At 37.5% G+C, this 12,639-nt stretch overlaps 1 protein-coding gene across 1 annotated transcript in view; it reads left to right on the top strand.

The window, feature by feature from the left end:
- LOC129232429 (protein phosphatase 1 regulatory subunit 12C-like) overlaps positions 1 to 12,090 on the top strand; it is a 42,912-nt gene extending 30,822 nt beyond the window's left edge. The window contains exons 3-4 of the mRNA XM_054866574.1: positions 1,164 to 1,243; positions 10,834 to 12,090. Of these exons, the coding sequence (XP_054722549.1) occupies positions 1,164 to 1,243; positions 10,834 to 11,869 (1,116 nt within the window). The 3' untranslated portion in view covers positions 11,870 to 12,090. The remainder of the gene's footprint in view (positions 1 to 1,163; positions 1,244 to 10,833) is intronic.
- The last annotated feature ends 549 nt before the right edge of the window (positions 12,091 to 12,639 follow it).

Below are 12,639 nucleotides of genomic sequence, written 5' to 3'. Positions count from 1 at the left end.
ACCTTGCCCCCTCTGAACTCTTAAAGTGCCCTGCCTCCTTAAATACATCCTTGCCCCCCCCCCAAACGTTCAAAGTGCTCCCCCCCCCTAGAGCAAACAGTCTGAAAAAAACACTGACTTGGAAGTACTAGCAGAACAATTTTGGTCAAATGATTTTACATTGCAGAACATTACCAAGTATTCTGCTTTGGAGTCCAAAACGAAATTGTCAATTTAGGTCTGATAAAAGGGAGGGAAAATTTCTAGACTTATGCCACTAGTCACTTGTTATTGCTAATAGCCTTTACCAAAACGTTGTCAGAAATTCGAAATTCTAACAGTTAGTGTTTGTGCGTAAAAAGTTTTTTTTGTTTTTTTTTTTTTTGTTCCTTTTGCCAAAAAAATATATAACAGAATATAATCCGTTTTGAAAGTAACTAAAATTAAAAAAAAAAAGAAGCCCCGACTGAGTTGCAACTGTAAAACCAAGAGGGAAAATTGAAAATCCTTTCAAAAGCCTTATATTATTAAAAGTCAATGTCAAGTATTTTATTTGCTATTAAGTAGAAACTGGCAACAAATAATTTTAAATCATTGCTTTTAATTTCCTTGTCAGCCAACAATGAATTCGGTTATCAACTGCGTGAATAAACGCTTAGCCGTTATTAAAATCTGCTTTAAAAAAACGTAAAAATTTGTATTCTATGAACCACGGAAGTTCCAAACACATTCTATCAGACTTCTTTTATCTATTCTCTTTATTTTAGTATTACATTTTGAAATTTTTAACTACGTTTTCACTGCAAAAATCGTGAAAAACCCTTTAGAAGTTCTTAATTAATATCTTCGTTAATGAATGTCATCCAAAGATGCAACCTGACTAAGAACACTCTCGATCAACTCTCCTTTCTAACAAAAAAAATTTTTTTTTCAAAATCGGTCCATCCGTTTAGGCACTAGAGTGCCACAGACAGATACACAGACAAGTCAAATTTGTAACCCCCTTCATTTGTGTGTCGGGGGTTAAAAAGGACAGCTCCATGCCTTCGACTTTTTTTTTTTGTAAAATCGTCATAGGAAAAGGAATTGTCCCTTTTAGACTGTCTTCTGGACTGTTGTTTTCTCTGTCAGCGAGTAGCGATTCCGCTGTCCATTCTAAGAATCCTGTGTTTGCTCTGTTCCAGGGGAGTGACCGAGGAGCAGATGGGGAGCTGCCATCGACGTCCAAGCGTCAATCCCAAGATGGCGAAGGACAACCTCCCAAGTAAGTTGTCCTTGGATGAAGTGACATTGTGCCGTCATTCATTCAGAACGGGAAGGGAAGTCTTCCCTATTGTGTCACATTTGGAGATGTAAAAATTATGAAAATTTTAAAGTGGTGGGTAAGGAAAAAAAATTTGGGGGAAAATAGAAAAATTGAATTTTTTGTTAATTAATGTGTCACATTCTAATGGATTAATTAGTTTAATCATCAGATGGTTTAGAAATTTCGAAGACTTTCTTCAATCCAAATTGTTATTTAGTGTTTCATCTCCACTCCCTGTCGAGGCCAGTCTTGCGTCAATTTCATTTTTGCTTTCCATTTGAATATTTGAGGGTTTTCTTATAAGTCAAATCATAAACTGACATTTTTGCACCCCACGGTGAATAACCAGGCTTTTAATCTGTTCCCTGTTCAAAACAAATAGTCGCTGAAGTGCTACGTTTTTTAAAGTGAAACACGAAAACATCATTTTGTAAAATATGAAAAAATTTGTTTATTAGCCACTGCATCATTATCTGCTAGGGTTAATCCACTGGAGTTTGGGTTAAAACTTAAAAGTACCAAAATATCCCCAAACAGGCAACCGCTGCTTTCAAATGTACATGGAAGCAAATCTTCACCCCTCATACCATGACGGGCGACTTTCTAGTGAGGTTAAATAATAGAGTCGGGGGATTATTTTATGCTTCGGAGCAACTGTTGACATAGTTTAAAGTTATGGAGCATTAGTTTAAGCTTTAAATTATTTGCACGGGTATCGCCGTGAAGCTACAGCTAGTATGTATATGAAGTGAAAAATTAAGTGCCCGCCGAATCCCCCCCCCCCAATTAAAAAAAACCATCGGCTAGCCAAGTCACTGGTCAGTAGTGTAACTTCAAATTTTTTGCCCCGCAGAAAATCTGATTTTGGACCTTCTACTAAAAATCATATTACTATATATATGAAGTACAATTTTTCGATTTTGTTGGCTTTGTTTATAAATTTTGCGAAATTGAAGTTTTAAAAATGCGATTCTAAGCCATTCTTAAATTGCCTTTTTGCAACTTCGATTTCTGAGGAAAAGTTCCGAACCCCCTCATCCCTTCCCCTAACTTCATCCAAAGTGGTCCACAAATTCGTTTATAGGATTTTATGTAAGATGTAAGGGGAAGTTGTTCAAAGATGAGACTTCCGGAAAACGGTTTTGATATTGAAGTTCCCGAAACGCAATTTTAGATGATCTTCGGTAATTCAAAAAGGATTGGGGGTTCGGAGGCTCGCCCCCGGAAATTTTCCGAATTTTAACTCCTGAACCTCAATTGTAGGCCACCTTTGATGACCTGACAATAAGAGATAAGGTTGCGGGACTGTCCCAGCTTTTTTTTTTTTTTTCGAAAATCAAAGTTTAAGAATCACAAATTTTGGGGAAGGTTTCGGAACTTTGCCCCGGAATTTTTCAAAATCGAAGTTCCCAAAAAGTAATTTTAAGCAATTTTTGAATATTGGGAAGAAAGAGGTTTTTTGGACTCTCTTCATGAATGTTTCCAAAATATAAGTTTAAAAACACAATAGGCTGTTTTTGGTGAATTAAAGGCAAGTATTTAGGGAATCTCTTCCTTCTCACTTTCTTGGTAAAGTCCCTATCTTTTATTTGTTTTGAAGAAAAAAAAAATGGGAAAACTTAGTAGGTAATATATTAACAATTGCCTGCAAAAAAAAAAAGTAATCCTAGAACAAAGTAGCTATTCCATTTATTTTCTTTAGGTTGGGAGCTCAAGAGTTGATTCGATTTCCCCACCTAATGTCAGGGACACTCTTTACTGAATAGGCCAGCCAGGCCATGACCTGGAACCCCGGCCATTTGGGGGGGGGGGCAAATGGCGAAAACTGTTTTAGCAAGTGGCAAAAATTGCAACGTATGGCTATAAGAGAGCCCGGAGAAAGTGTTTGGCCAACGACCTCTGATATCTTACTCGGGGGGGGGGGGGGGGCTAGACCAATAGGCTCAGGGGCCCAGAATCAATATAAGCATTTAAAACTAAGTTTAATTTTTAGAAAAAGTTAATAAAATTGAATGAAAAAAAAGCTCAAATTTTCAGACCTCTTCCGATTTGCCCCCCCTTCCACCCCTTAAAGATAGATTTTACACAAAAACTTCTTTTAACTGGCTTTGGTACTGTCAGGACTGTTTCTTTCCTTTCCTCTTCATTCAGGAATTTTCCCTTCTTTCCGTGGCAGGTGATGGTCTAGGGAGGGCATGTGGTACTCTTTGTACCGAGCCAAGGTTTGGTTTTCGCTCAAGGAAGTTGGATCGTGGGTTCCCCTTCTCTCTACTCGGGGCCTATTTAATGAATAGGCGGACTAAACAGTGACCTTGAGCCCCTGCTATTTAGGATCCCGAAATGGCAAAAAATTGTAATATTTTGCTACATGAGGGCCCCGAAAATGCGTTTGGCCAAGGGCCCCCGATATCTTAATCGGAGGCCCTAAATCAATAGGTTCTGGGATTCTAGGTGCCTCACTGTGTCCCTAAGGTTCATAAATTTAATGAATTCCTTAACTTTTTTTAACGCTCTTATGTTTATGCTTTTCAAACCAAGTTTGATTCACGGAAAAATTTAATAAAATGGAATGAAAACAAAGCTCAAACACATTTTTGGGCCCCTTGCGAATCTGGGGCCCCCGCATTCTGGGGCCTTGCGGTATGTACTCACGCCACTGCCACTCGTTCACGTGACGTATTTTCCAACCCCAATAACGTTCTCCCACCTTTTAGTTCTCATAAGCCGTGAAGGACGAATGCAAACTTAAAGGGGGTCTTTAAGTAAATTAATATTAAGGGGATCTTTGTATATTAATAGGCAAGCCGTTTTCTTTCGGTACCGATTACTCCTCTGTTTGTGAACCGATTTCCTTCATTCTTTCTTTGTTCGGTAGCTATTGCCGAGTTTTAGTGTCATCAATAACAAATTTTGAAATCGAACGCTAATTAACTGAGGTATTAATAAGCAATGCATTTTCGTCCTAAATGGCTCTTTCTACGCGAATGGATGGTCCAATTTTTTCGAATTTTAATGGTTGGAAAGGTCTTTAAAAAATACTCCTAACGAAAAAATTGTCCGGGCGCCCAAGGTCCAACAACCGAAATCCATTAGAAGAAAGTTATAACCGTTTTTTAGTTATCGAAACTCAAAAATTTTAATTTTATCTCTTTTCCATTGTTGAAATTCATTGTTGGAAGCGTGAAACATTAAGTTTTAATTCATATTTTACACCACTTTTTCTACACGAAAAATGCATTTTAGTGCTTTAAGCTTGGTATGGTTAAAAAGCTCGTGAAAACTACTTCTAAAAACGTTTATCCCCCGTTTACGGCAAAAAACGAAAACCCGCCAAGATGACTAGAAAATAAACTAGAAGCAATTAAAAGTTAGTGAACATTCATTTTTATTTGATTTTTCACGCGACTTAGCGTGAAGAAATTGCTAGATAATATTATGTGCTGCCATTTCTCGCTTGACCATAAAAAAATGCAATTCTTGCATTTTTTAAAAAATTTTTTGAGGCTTTTTGTGTAACTATGGGCATTAAAAATATTTTCATTTTGATTATGTTTTCGGGATTTAAATATTTAAATAAATCATTTTACAGAGTGAGGGAGGGAGGACTTTCAGTTTCGACGAAATTATCTTCTCAAAATAATAACTGCATTTGCTGTCGCCAGCAACAAATCTCAAGGTGAAACTTTTGATAAAATTGGCGTATTATTACGACGTCCAATGCTTTCGCATGGACAATTCTGTTGCCTTGAGTAGAATTCGTTCATTTGACTGTTGAAAATTTTGTATTTCTGCCTCTATTTACAAAGAATATTGCTTATACAGAAGTTTTACGTATAAAAGGAGTTTTACGGTTTCATTTCATTCAGGAAAACTTCCATAATCGTGAAATGGGCGAACTTTATTCATTAGTGTAAAATTTTTGGCACCAAAATGCCAGCTCGAGAAATATTTCTCTTTTTCATACGTAAAAAAAGAGTAGAGAAATGTCTATTTGCAAGAAACTGACTACAAACAAAGTCCCTGTTTAAGGTGGGATTCATTAAATTAACCATTCGTGACAAGGGGGAGGAAATAAATGACAAGAGGGACATACAATGGAGAAAATGTGACATCAAGCTTTTTTTTTTGATGAGAAAGTTTATTAAAAACAGTATGACATGTGGCAAAGGGAACAGGGAGCATGGTGAAGTGTGAAACTTTGTGACGAAGGAGAGAGGGGTCAAAAATTTTGAAAAGTGCATTAGTCAGTTATTTCCTAAACCGTAAACATATCACAAAAACGATTTTTTTTTAATAAAATTGCACTATTATTATCATGTCCAGTTTGTGACAAGGGAGAGGACAGAAATGACAGGAAGGACATACAATGGGGAGAACGTGACAACAAGCCATTTTTTTAATAGGAACGTTAATGAAAAACAGCGTGACATGTGACAAAAGGAAGAGGGGGTATGGTGAACTGCGAAACTTTGACAAAGAGGGCGATAGGGTCGAAAATGTTGAAAAGTGTGACATCAGTTATGCACCGCCCTCAACCATAAACAAATCTCAAAGACGACCTTTTTTAAAAATTGTACTGTTATTGCGACTTCCAGTGTTTTCGATTGGACAGTTGCCACGAGTAGAGTTCGCTCATTTGTTACTTGGAAATTTATATTTCTAACGACAAAGAAGCAACTTACTCAATAATAGTAGACGTTTTATAAGTAATATTGTTCACACAGAAGTTTTTCGTATAAACTGAGTTTTGATGCTTCATTTCATACGGGAATATTTCCAAAATTGTATTACTGACGATTTTTACCCATTGGCGTCCATTTTTTTGTTTCCAATGCCAGCGAAAATTTTTTTTTCTTTGCATACGTAAACAAAGAGTGAGGAAGAATCTATTTGCATAGGGTTAGCACAAAGCAACATGGTATCCAAAATAAAATGAATCAAGCCAGAAATTGGACGACCACTTCTCAATGGGGCTGTTTTCTTCAGGCAAAAGTACTACTTTTAGTCACTGAAATTGATAGAATAAGTAAAAGAAATAACATGGGGCCAGAAAAAAACTTTTGTTTTCTCGACGGTTATTTTTTATTCATATTTCAAATGTTCGATTTTGGAAATAAAGCGTGATCTTTATGACGTTACAAGTGATGTACTTTGGCGCGCTACTCCATTACCGTACTAAATGTTTACGCTCTGCTGTCGACCGCCTTTTCACGCTGTGACCATTTGCGCCGTGCGCTAATGGCATCAGTGAATGGCATTTCATCGCCTTTGATGCCATGTGCAGAAACGTAAAAACTGAATTTCAATCTGCGCACCGACTAAAATAATTGTTAAAAAATATTAAATTTTTTAAAATTATTTAAAAAATGGTTAAAATCCATGTTTCTAAACTTGCTTTTTCAGAAAAAACACTTTAAAATTTCGGAAACGACCCCATTGCCGAAATATCCCCTCTCATCGATATATTTTGAGATTGACGGACAAAAAGCAAAATTGGGGAAAAAAACCTTTCGTTATTGTGTGTACGTATAAATGTTGTCTGTTTCCGGATATGCAGTAAACGAGAGTAAAAGTAGAAATAAAAATGTTGGGAATAGTTGAATTCCATACAAGGTTTCTCAAATATTCATTTGTGAATAGGGTCGAATTTCGATCACTGGGCGAACATTTGTGGGTAGAAAGAGGTGAAGATCTAATACATTAAAGTGTTCCTATAATATTTGGAAAACTGTTCATCGATGCAGTTTTCTTAGCATCGATACCAGGGATGCGCCGGATAGGGATGATTCCGGACATCCCGCGCTTTGTCTGCCGGATTCGGATATCCGGCTCTACAGTTGTTTTTAGTAAAGCATTGCATCTTTATTCATTTTTACGAAATGCTGTTTCAGAATAAGGAATCGAGCTCTTTCACAAATCATTTCCTCAAAAACAAATTAAATGCATTTAAAAATAATTTTTAAAACCTTTTTATTTTCATGTAGAGTGTACGAGCACTGCCGTCTCGAGTCAAGGCCGCACGGCTGGTCTGTGACGTCATCGCCAAGGGGCGAACGTTAGTAAACTCGCGAGAAGTATTGAGCGCTAGATGTAACTTTTCTACATAACTTCACTGTTTTGTTTTCTTTTTTAAATTACATAAAACTATTCTTAAATTAATTTTGGAAATATTTCAATGTTAAATGTTTTCAAAAAAAAAAAATCTATTGTTTTAGAAGTAAAAATAATTCAAACATTTTGATGCTTATTAGTTGTACAAGTATTTCCCTTTAACTCTTTAAATAATGTTATAAAATATTTTAAATGATACAACATCAAACTTCTGTTTTCATGAATCTTTCTTAATAATTAGAAGATAGTGGAATGAAAGATTCAAAGCTTCTTGATTTAAAGTGCAAAATCATTATGATTTTTCTTCGTGTGAATATGCTAGATACTTTTTGTAGGTTAAAATAAAAACAAAAATTCAAGACTACATTTTTATTTCGTACAAAACATCAGTAATACATAACCATTTGTGAAAAAAAAAGAATTATTTGACACATTGTTTTTAAAAATATTTAAAAATTTTAACTCCAGATATGTTTGATTTGTTATTGTTCTTCCCTTGAACAAAAAATTACTCTTTTCAATTAAAACATTTTAAAACAACATAATAAAAATTTCAAATGTCCATGGGCATAGATGTCCCCAGCAGAACAGTTTTGAAGTACTAGAATGATATTTAAGAATAAAAAGGTGTCAGTTTGTATTTAAATGAAATCAGAGGTTATTTACCACAAAAGCTTATTTTTAAAAATAAATTATCTTTAGCAAAGGAACTGAAGTTTGTCCCCTAGATTTAATTTTGAAAGCAATTTCATGCTTTAACAGCTGATTATTATTCCTAAATTTATTTTACAAACAATAACAAAAAGTACATCAATTCTATGTCATTATAATGGATTATAATTTTCATGATAAATTTGTAATTAAAATTTTTAAGTCTACTGATTTGCATATAACTATGGTATCTTTAAATGCCGTAGAAAAGAATTTTGTGTTGCATTATTTGTATGGTTTATAATTTCATTTAAGCTCATATTCGTCACCAGCATGGAATTTTCCTATGTAATAAACATGAATAGCAATTTTCATTATAATTTTGTAATTAAAATTTTTTACTTTATTGATTTGCATGTAACTTTGGTATGTTCAAATACCGTTAAAAGAAATTTTCTGTGCAAATACTTTGTGGTCTTTAATTTCATTTAGGTTCCAATTTAATTAGCATGGATTTTCCTGTCCATGCCAATGATAAATGACTCATAAAAAAACTAATGTCTTTGTTTTGTTTTTTTTTGAGTGAAAATTCAATATTTAGCTCTGCTTACAACAAATAAAATTTTAATACACTTTATTAGCAGATCCTTTTTTCCTAACTTTTACTAAAAATAATATTTTAAGATTTTTTTTAAAAAAAAGTCTTATTTTCAAAATCACTCGTATATTACACATAGTATGTGCAACAAAATTTACTTGCTCGAGAGTTTTTAGTTGGCGTAAAATTCTCCCTTGATATTTTATTAATCCAAATTGATTTTTGCGTTTCATCAACTGGAAATTTGAAGACTGTAAACTTTTGTATTTGCGTCATAATTTCCTCGACAGAGTGGAACACTGCATTTGCTAGGTATATCCTAATTGAGAAGAACAACCACTACAATTAGAGAAGTTATGTCATAAAGAAATCAATACTATTTTAAATTTAAAGGGAAAAAAAGAAATTTATTTGTATAAGCATGCAATATATTTTAAGGGACAGTAAAGTGTAGAATTTCCTCTCAAAAATATGCAATACCCTTTAAAGGCGACAAAATCTCAAACTAATTTAAACTGGATTAAAGTTAAATAAATCGAAGTACAAGAATGTAAGGAAATTTCGTGGTAAGAAATATTTTTCACGCTATAAAGCAAAACATTTGCAAAGTCATACAAACTATTTTTACACAATGCAAAGATAATGATAGAATATATTCCTGAAATTTTACTAGCAGTAACTAAACAAAATGTATTCTCAAAGAAGTATAGTACTTTAAAAACATATAGCGTTGCTACCGTTTAAATACATACAGACGTTACGATTCGCGTTAGGGTTAGCTGTTACGGCATTTGGCTCGGGAAAACATGCCTATAAATCAAATTCAGAACATTCCCTTCACATTTTTTTTACTATCTTTTAAATTTGCAATAAGAATACAGAAAGATATGTTGATTCTTACCTATTGAGTTCCTTTACTATCACAGCATCGAGTTGGTTCACACTGCCGGTCCAACAGCCATTCCTTTAGAAAACAACGTGCACTGGAAGATATTTGCTTCGCGTCGTGAACCGCGAATGGAAAAAACTCGCCCCCTCCTGATGACGTAGTCGCCCCTTCCGTTTTCAGAAGCGTGGCCTTGAGTCGAGACGGCGGTGGTACGAGTCGTTCTGCACATTCAATGAAACACTAAAAGAGCAGAGCCCCAGATCGTATCGTAGGGCACAAACTTTAAACGAAAAATATATCTGCGTATAAACAACCCTAGTTTCAACTTATAAATCATTGTTGTTGTTGAAACTGAAAATAGATAATTTAAATAGAATATTTTCCATGTTTTTGTGTTCATGTTTAGTGACCAACGTCGTTAAATCATTAATGTTTATGCAAATGAACCTAGTTTCCATTTTTTTACCACCTTTGCTTTTGGTGTGGCCACAGAGTGTTGTCCAATGTGTAAAGCTGCCGGTGTTGTGGCGGTCAGGGACTTTTGCTTCACTTTCCCACACGAGCACGTGCAAACTCTAACGATGTTTTCAATATACTCATCTTTACTAATAATAAAGCTGAAAGTCTCTCTGTCCGGAGGATGTCTGGATGTGTGTAGGATGTCTGTGACGCGCATGGCGCCTAGACCGTTCGGCCGATTTTCATGAAATTTGGCACCAAATTAGTTTGTAGCATGGGGGTGTGCACCTCGAAGCGATTTTTCGAAAATTCGACGCGGTTCTTTTCCTATTCCAATTTTAAGAACAAAATTATCAGAAGATGGACGAGTCAATGACGAAATTATCATAACGTGGAACCGTCACATGGGCACAAGCAAATTGGCGAAATGCGAGATGATCATAACGTGGAACCGTAACACGGGCACGAGCCAATTGGCGAGAAAATTCACCATACATTATTTGTAAATATACAGGCGAACCAAAGGACCTTTCAATTTTTCTCTTACGTGCAAAGCCGTGCGGGTACCACTAGTAATAAATATAGTTTGGTGGAAATCGTGTGCTGTTTCTCAAACTCCAATCCATTAAAATTCATGATGAAGTAAGAACTTAGGACATTGAATCAAAATGTCCCGTACCTGCATCAAGCTAAATATGTTTAGATTTAAGTTATCTTTTAGTTTAGAGGTTTTCTAGTCCAGATTTCATTCAAATAAGATTGCATGTGAACGGGAGCGGGAAAGTGATCGAAATCCCTCCCGCTTTCAGTTTGAACGGAACGTGAATCTCTCTCTTCCAGGAGACGCCGGCCGGAGGACGGAGGTGCGTCGGAGACGGATGAGTACGGGCGGACCGCGTTGCATCGTGCAGCAAGGAGCGGAGACACGGAGGAGATCAGGGAGCTGCTGGACGGAGGATGGAACACGAGGGCGAGGGATGATGATGGAATGACGCCCCTCCACCTGGCCCTGTTGTGTGGGAAGGAGGCCGCGGCAGAGCTGCTGGCGGACGCCGACTGCCTCACGGATGTCGTGGATTACGACGGGAGCACCCCTCTGCATGTCGCTGCACGGAGTGAGTTCGTGAATGTCGTCCGTATCCTGCTTGCGGGGGGAGCAGACGCAAGTGCGAAAGACGGAGATGGATGGACGCCCCTCCATTGGGCCGTGATCAGGGGGAAGGAGGCCGTGGCGGAGGTGCTGCTGGAGGCCGCCCCCGAATGCGACGTGCCGAACATTATTGGCCGCACCCCCCTGCACTACGCTGCGAGAGAAGGTCTCGCAAATGTAGCGAGAGCCTTGGTGTCGAGGGGTGCGCGTCTGCAGGCCGAAGATATAGGTGGACGCTGTCCCCTGTACTATGCCCTGTGGTGGGGAAAAGACGATGTGGCGAGGGTGCTCCTGGCGACGTACGCCAGGAGGTTCATCGAGATACATTGGGAGGAGATGGAACTCCCGAAGGAGGACGAGGAGCGCGGCGTCCTTCTGCTCTCCGAGTGCGAGGCCGAGATGAGGGAGGCCCGGGTGGAGGGTCCCGCCTCTTCCTCCGCGACCTCGCCCGCCGACCCCCCTCCCGCCTGGCCCGGCGGCTCTCGGACCGGGACCTCCTGGCGCGGGACTTCCCGCTCTTCGGCGACCTCCTGCTGGGGGAGGTCCGGGAGAGGAGGGCCCTGGAGGACCGCTTCCTGCAGAGCGTTCCCCTCCTCTGCCCCCCACCTGCTCCGACGTCCTCCTCGCGTGCCTGGCGGACGACGACCTGAGGCACTTCGACCGGGCCGCGGAGCTCTAGTTCCCGAGATTCCGTTCGGGTGCCTCGCGATGGGGAAAAGGAAATAATGATCACAGGACTTGAACATTCCTCCAGTTGACTGAACTTTATCTGCTTTTGTTTTTGTGAATGATTCTTAGACACCTTTCAAATAGCTTTGTACTTCATGTGCGAAATGCTCTGTGTGTATCAACCAAAAGTAATAAAAGGAATATTCTAGCCATTGATGAAATCTCTTATTATACCATATTGGCACGAAAGAAATAGTGAGCCGAAAATATTAACCCTGCTAAAAAATGAGAATGTCTTTCACATACCTCGATGCGTCATCGGGGGATGTTTCGTTGACTGGGAATCTGTCCCGGTCGTGTTATTTTTGGGGGTTAATATTTTTATTTTGGTAAAATACCTCTCTCGCTGGCACTAGAGCCAAAAATTGACCCCAGTGAATAAAGATCGCCAGATTCCCAATGATCGAAATCTTCCCCGGAAGCAAATCTTTAAGCAAAAAATGGCGCTTTTGGAGTTTAATTTAACACATTTTTCTACTAATTCTCAATGTAAGTTTTTTTAATTAAACAGCAAATTCTTTATCTTTTAATATTCTTCATAATATTTAAAGTTATGTAAAAAGGAATAGGTAATTTAAACTCTTGAATGAAATAATTGAAAAGCAATGTTTCATAATGTAAAATTATATGTATGTTATTTCAAGTCAAACTTTCACAAATGGCACCGTTTGTTACCTTAAATTCATTTATTATTGATTTAAAAAAATTATCACACACAGTTGATGAGGCAATTCAAGAGAATTTCATGCAGTTTCATTTACTGTTTA

The sequence above is a fragment of the Uloborus diversus genome, unplaced genomic scaffold (assembly GCF_026930045.1).
Source record: "Uloborus diversus isolate 005 unplaced genomic scaffold, Udiv.v.3.1 scaffold_12, whole genome shotgun sequence".
NCBI classification, from domain to species: Eukaryota; Metazoa; Arthropoda; class Arachnida; order Araneae; family Uloboridae; genus Uloborus; species Uloborus diversus.
This window is presented reverse-complemented; position numbering and strand designations above follow the sequence as displayed.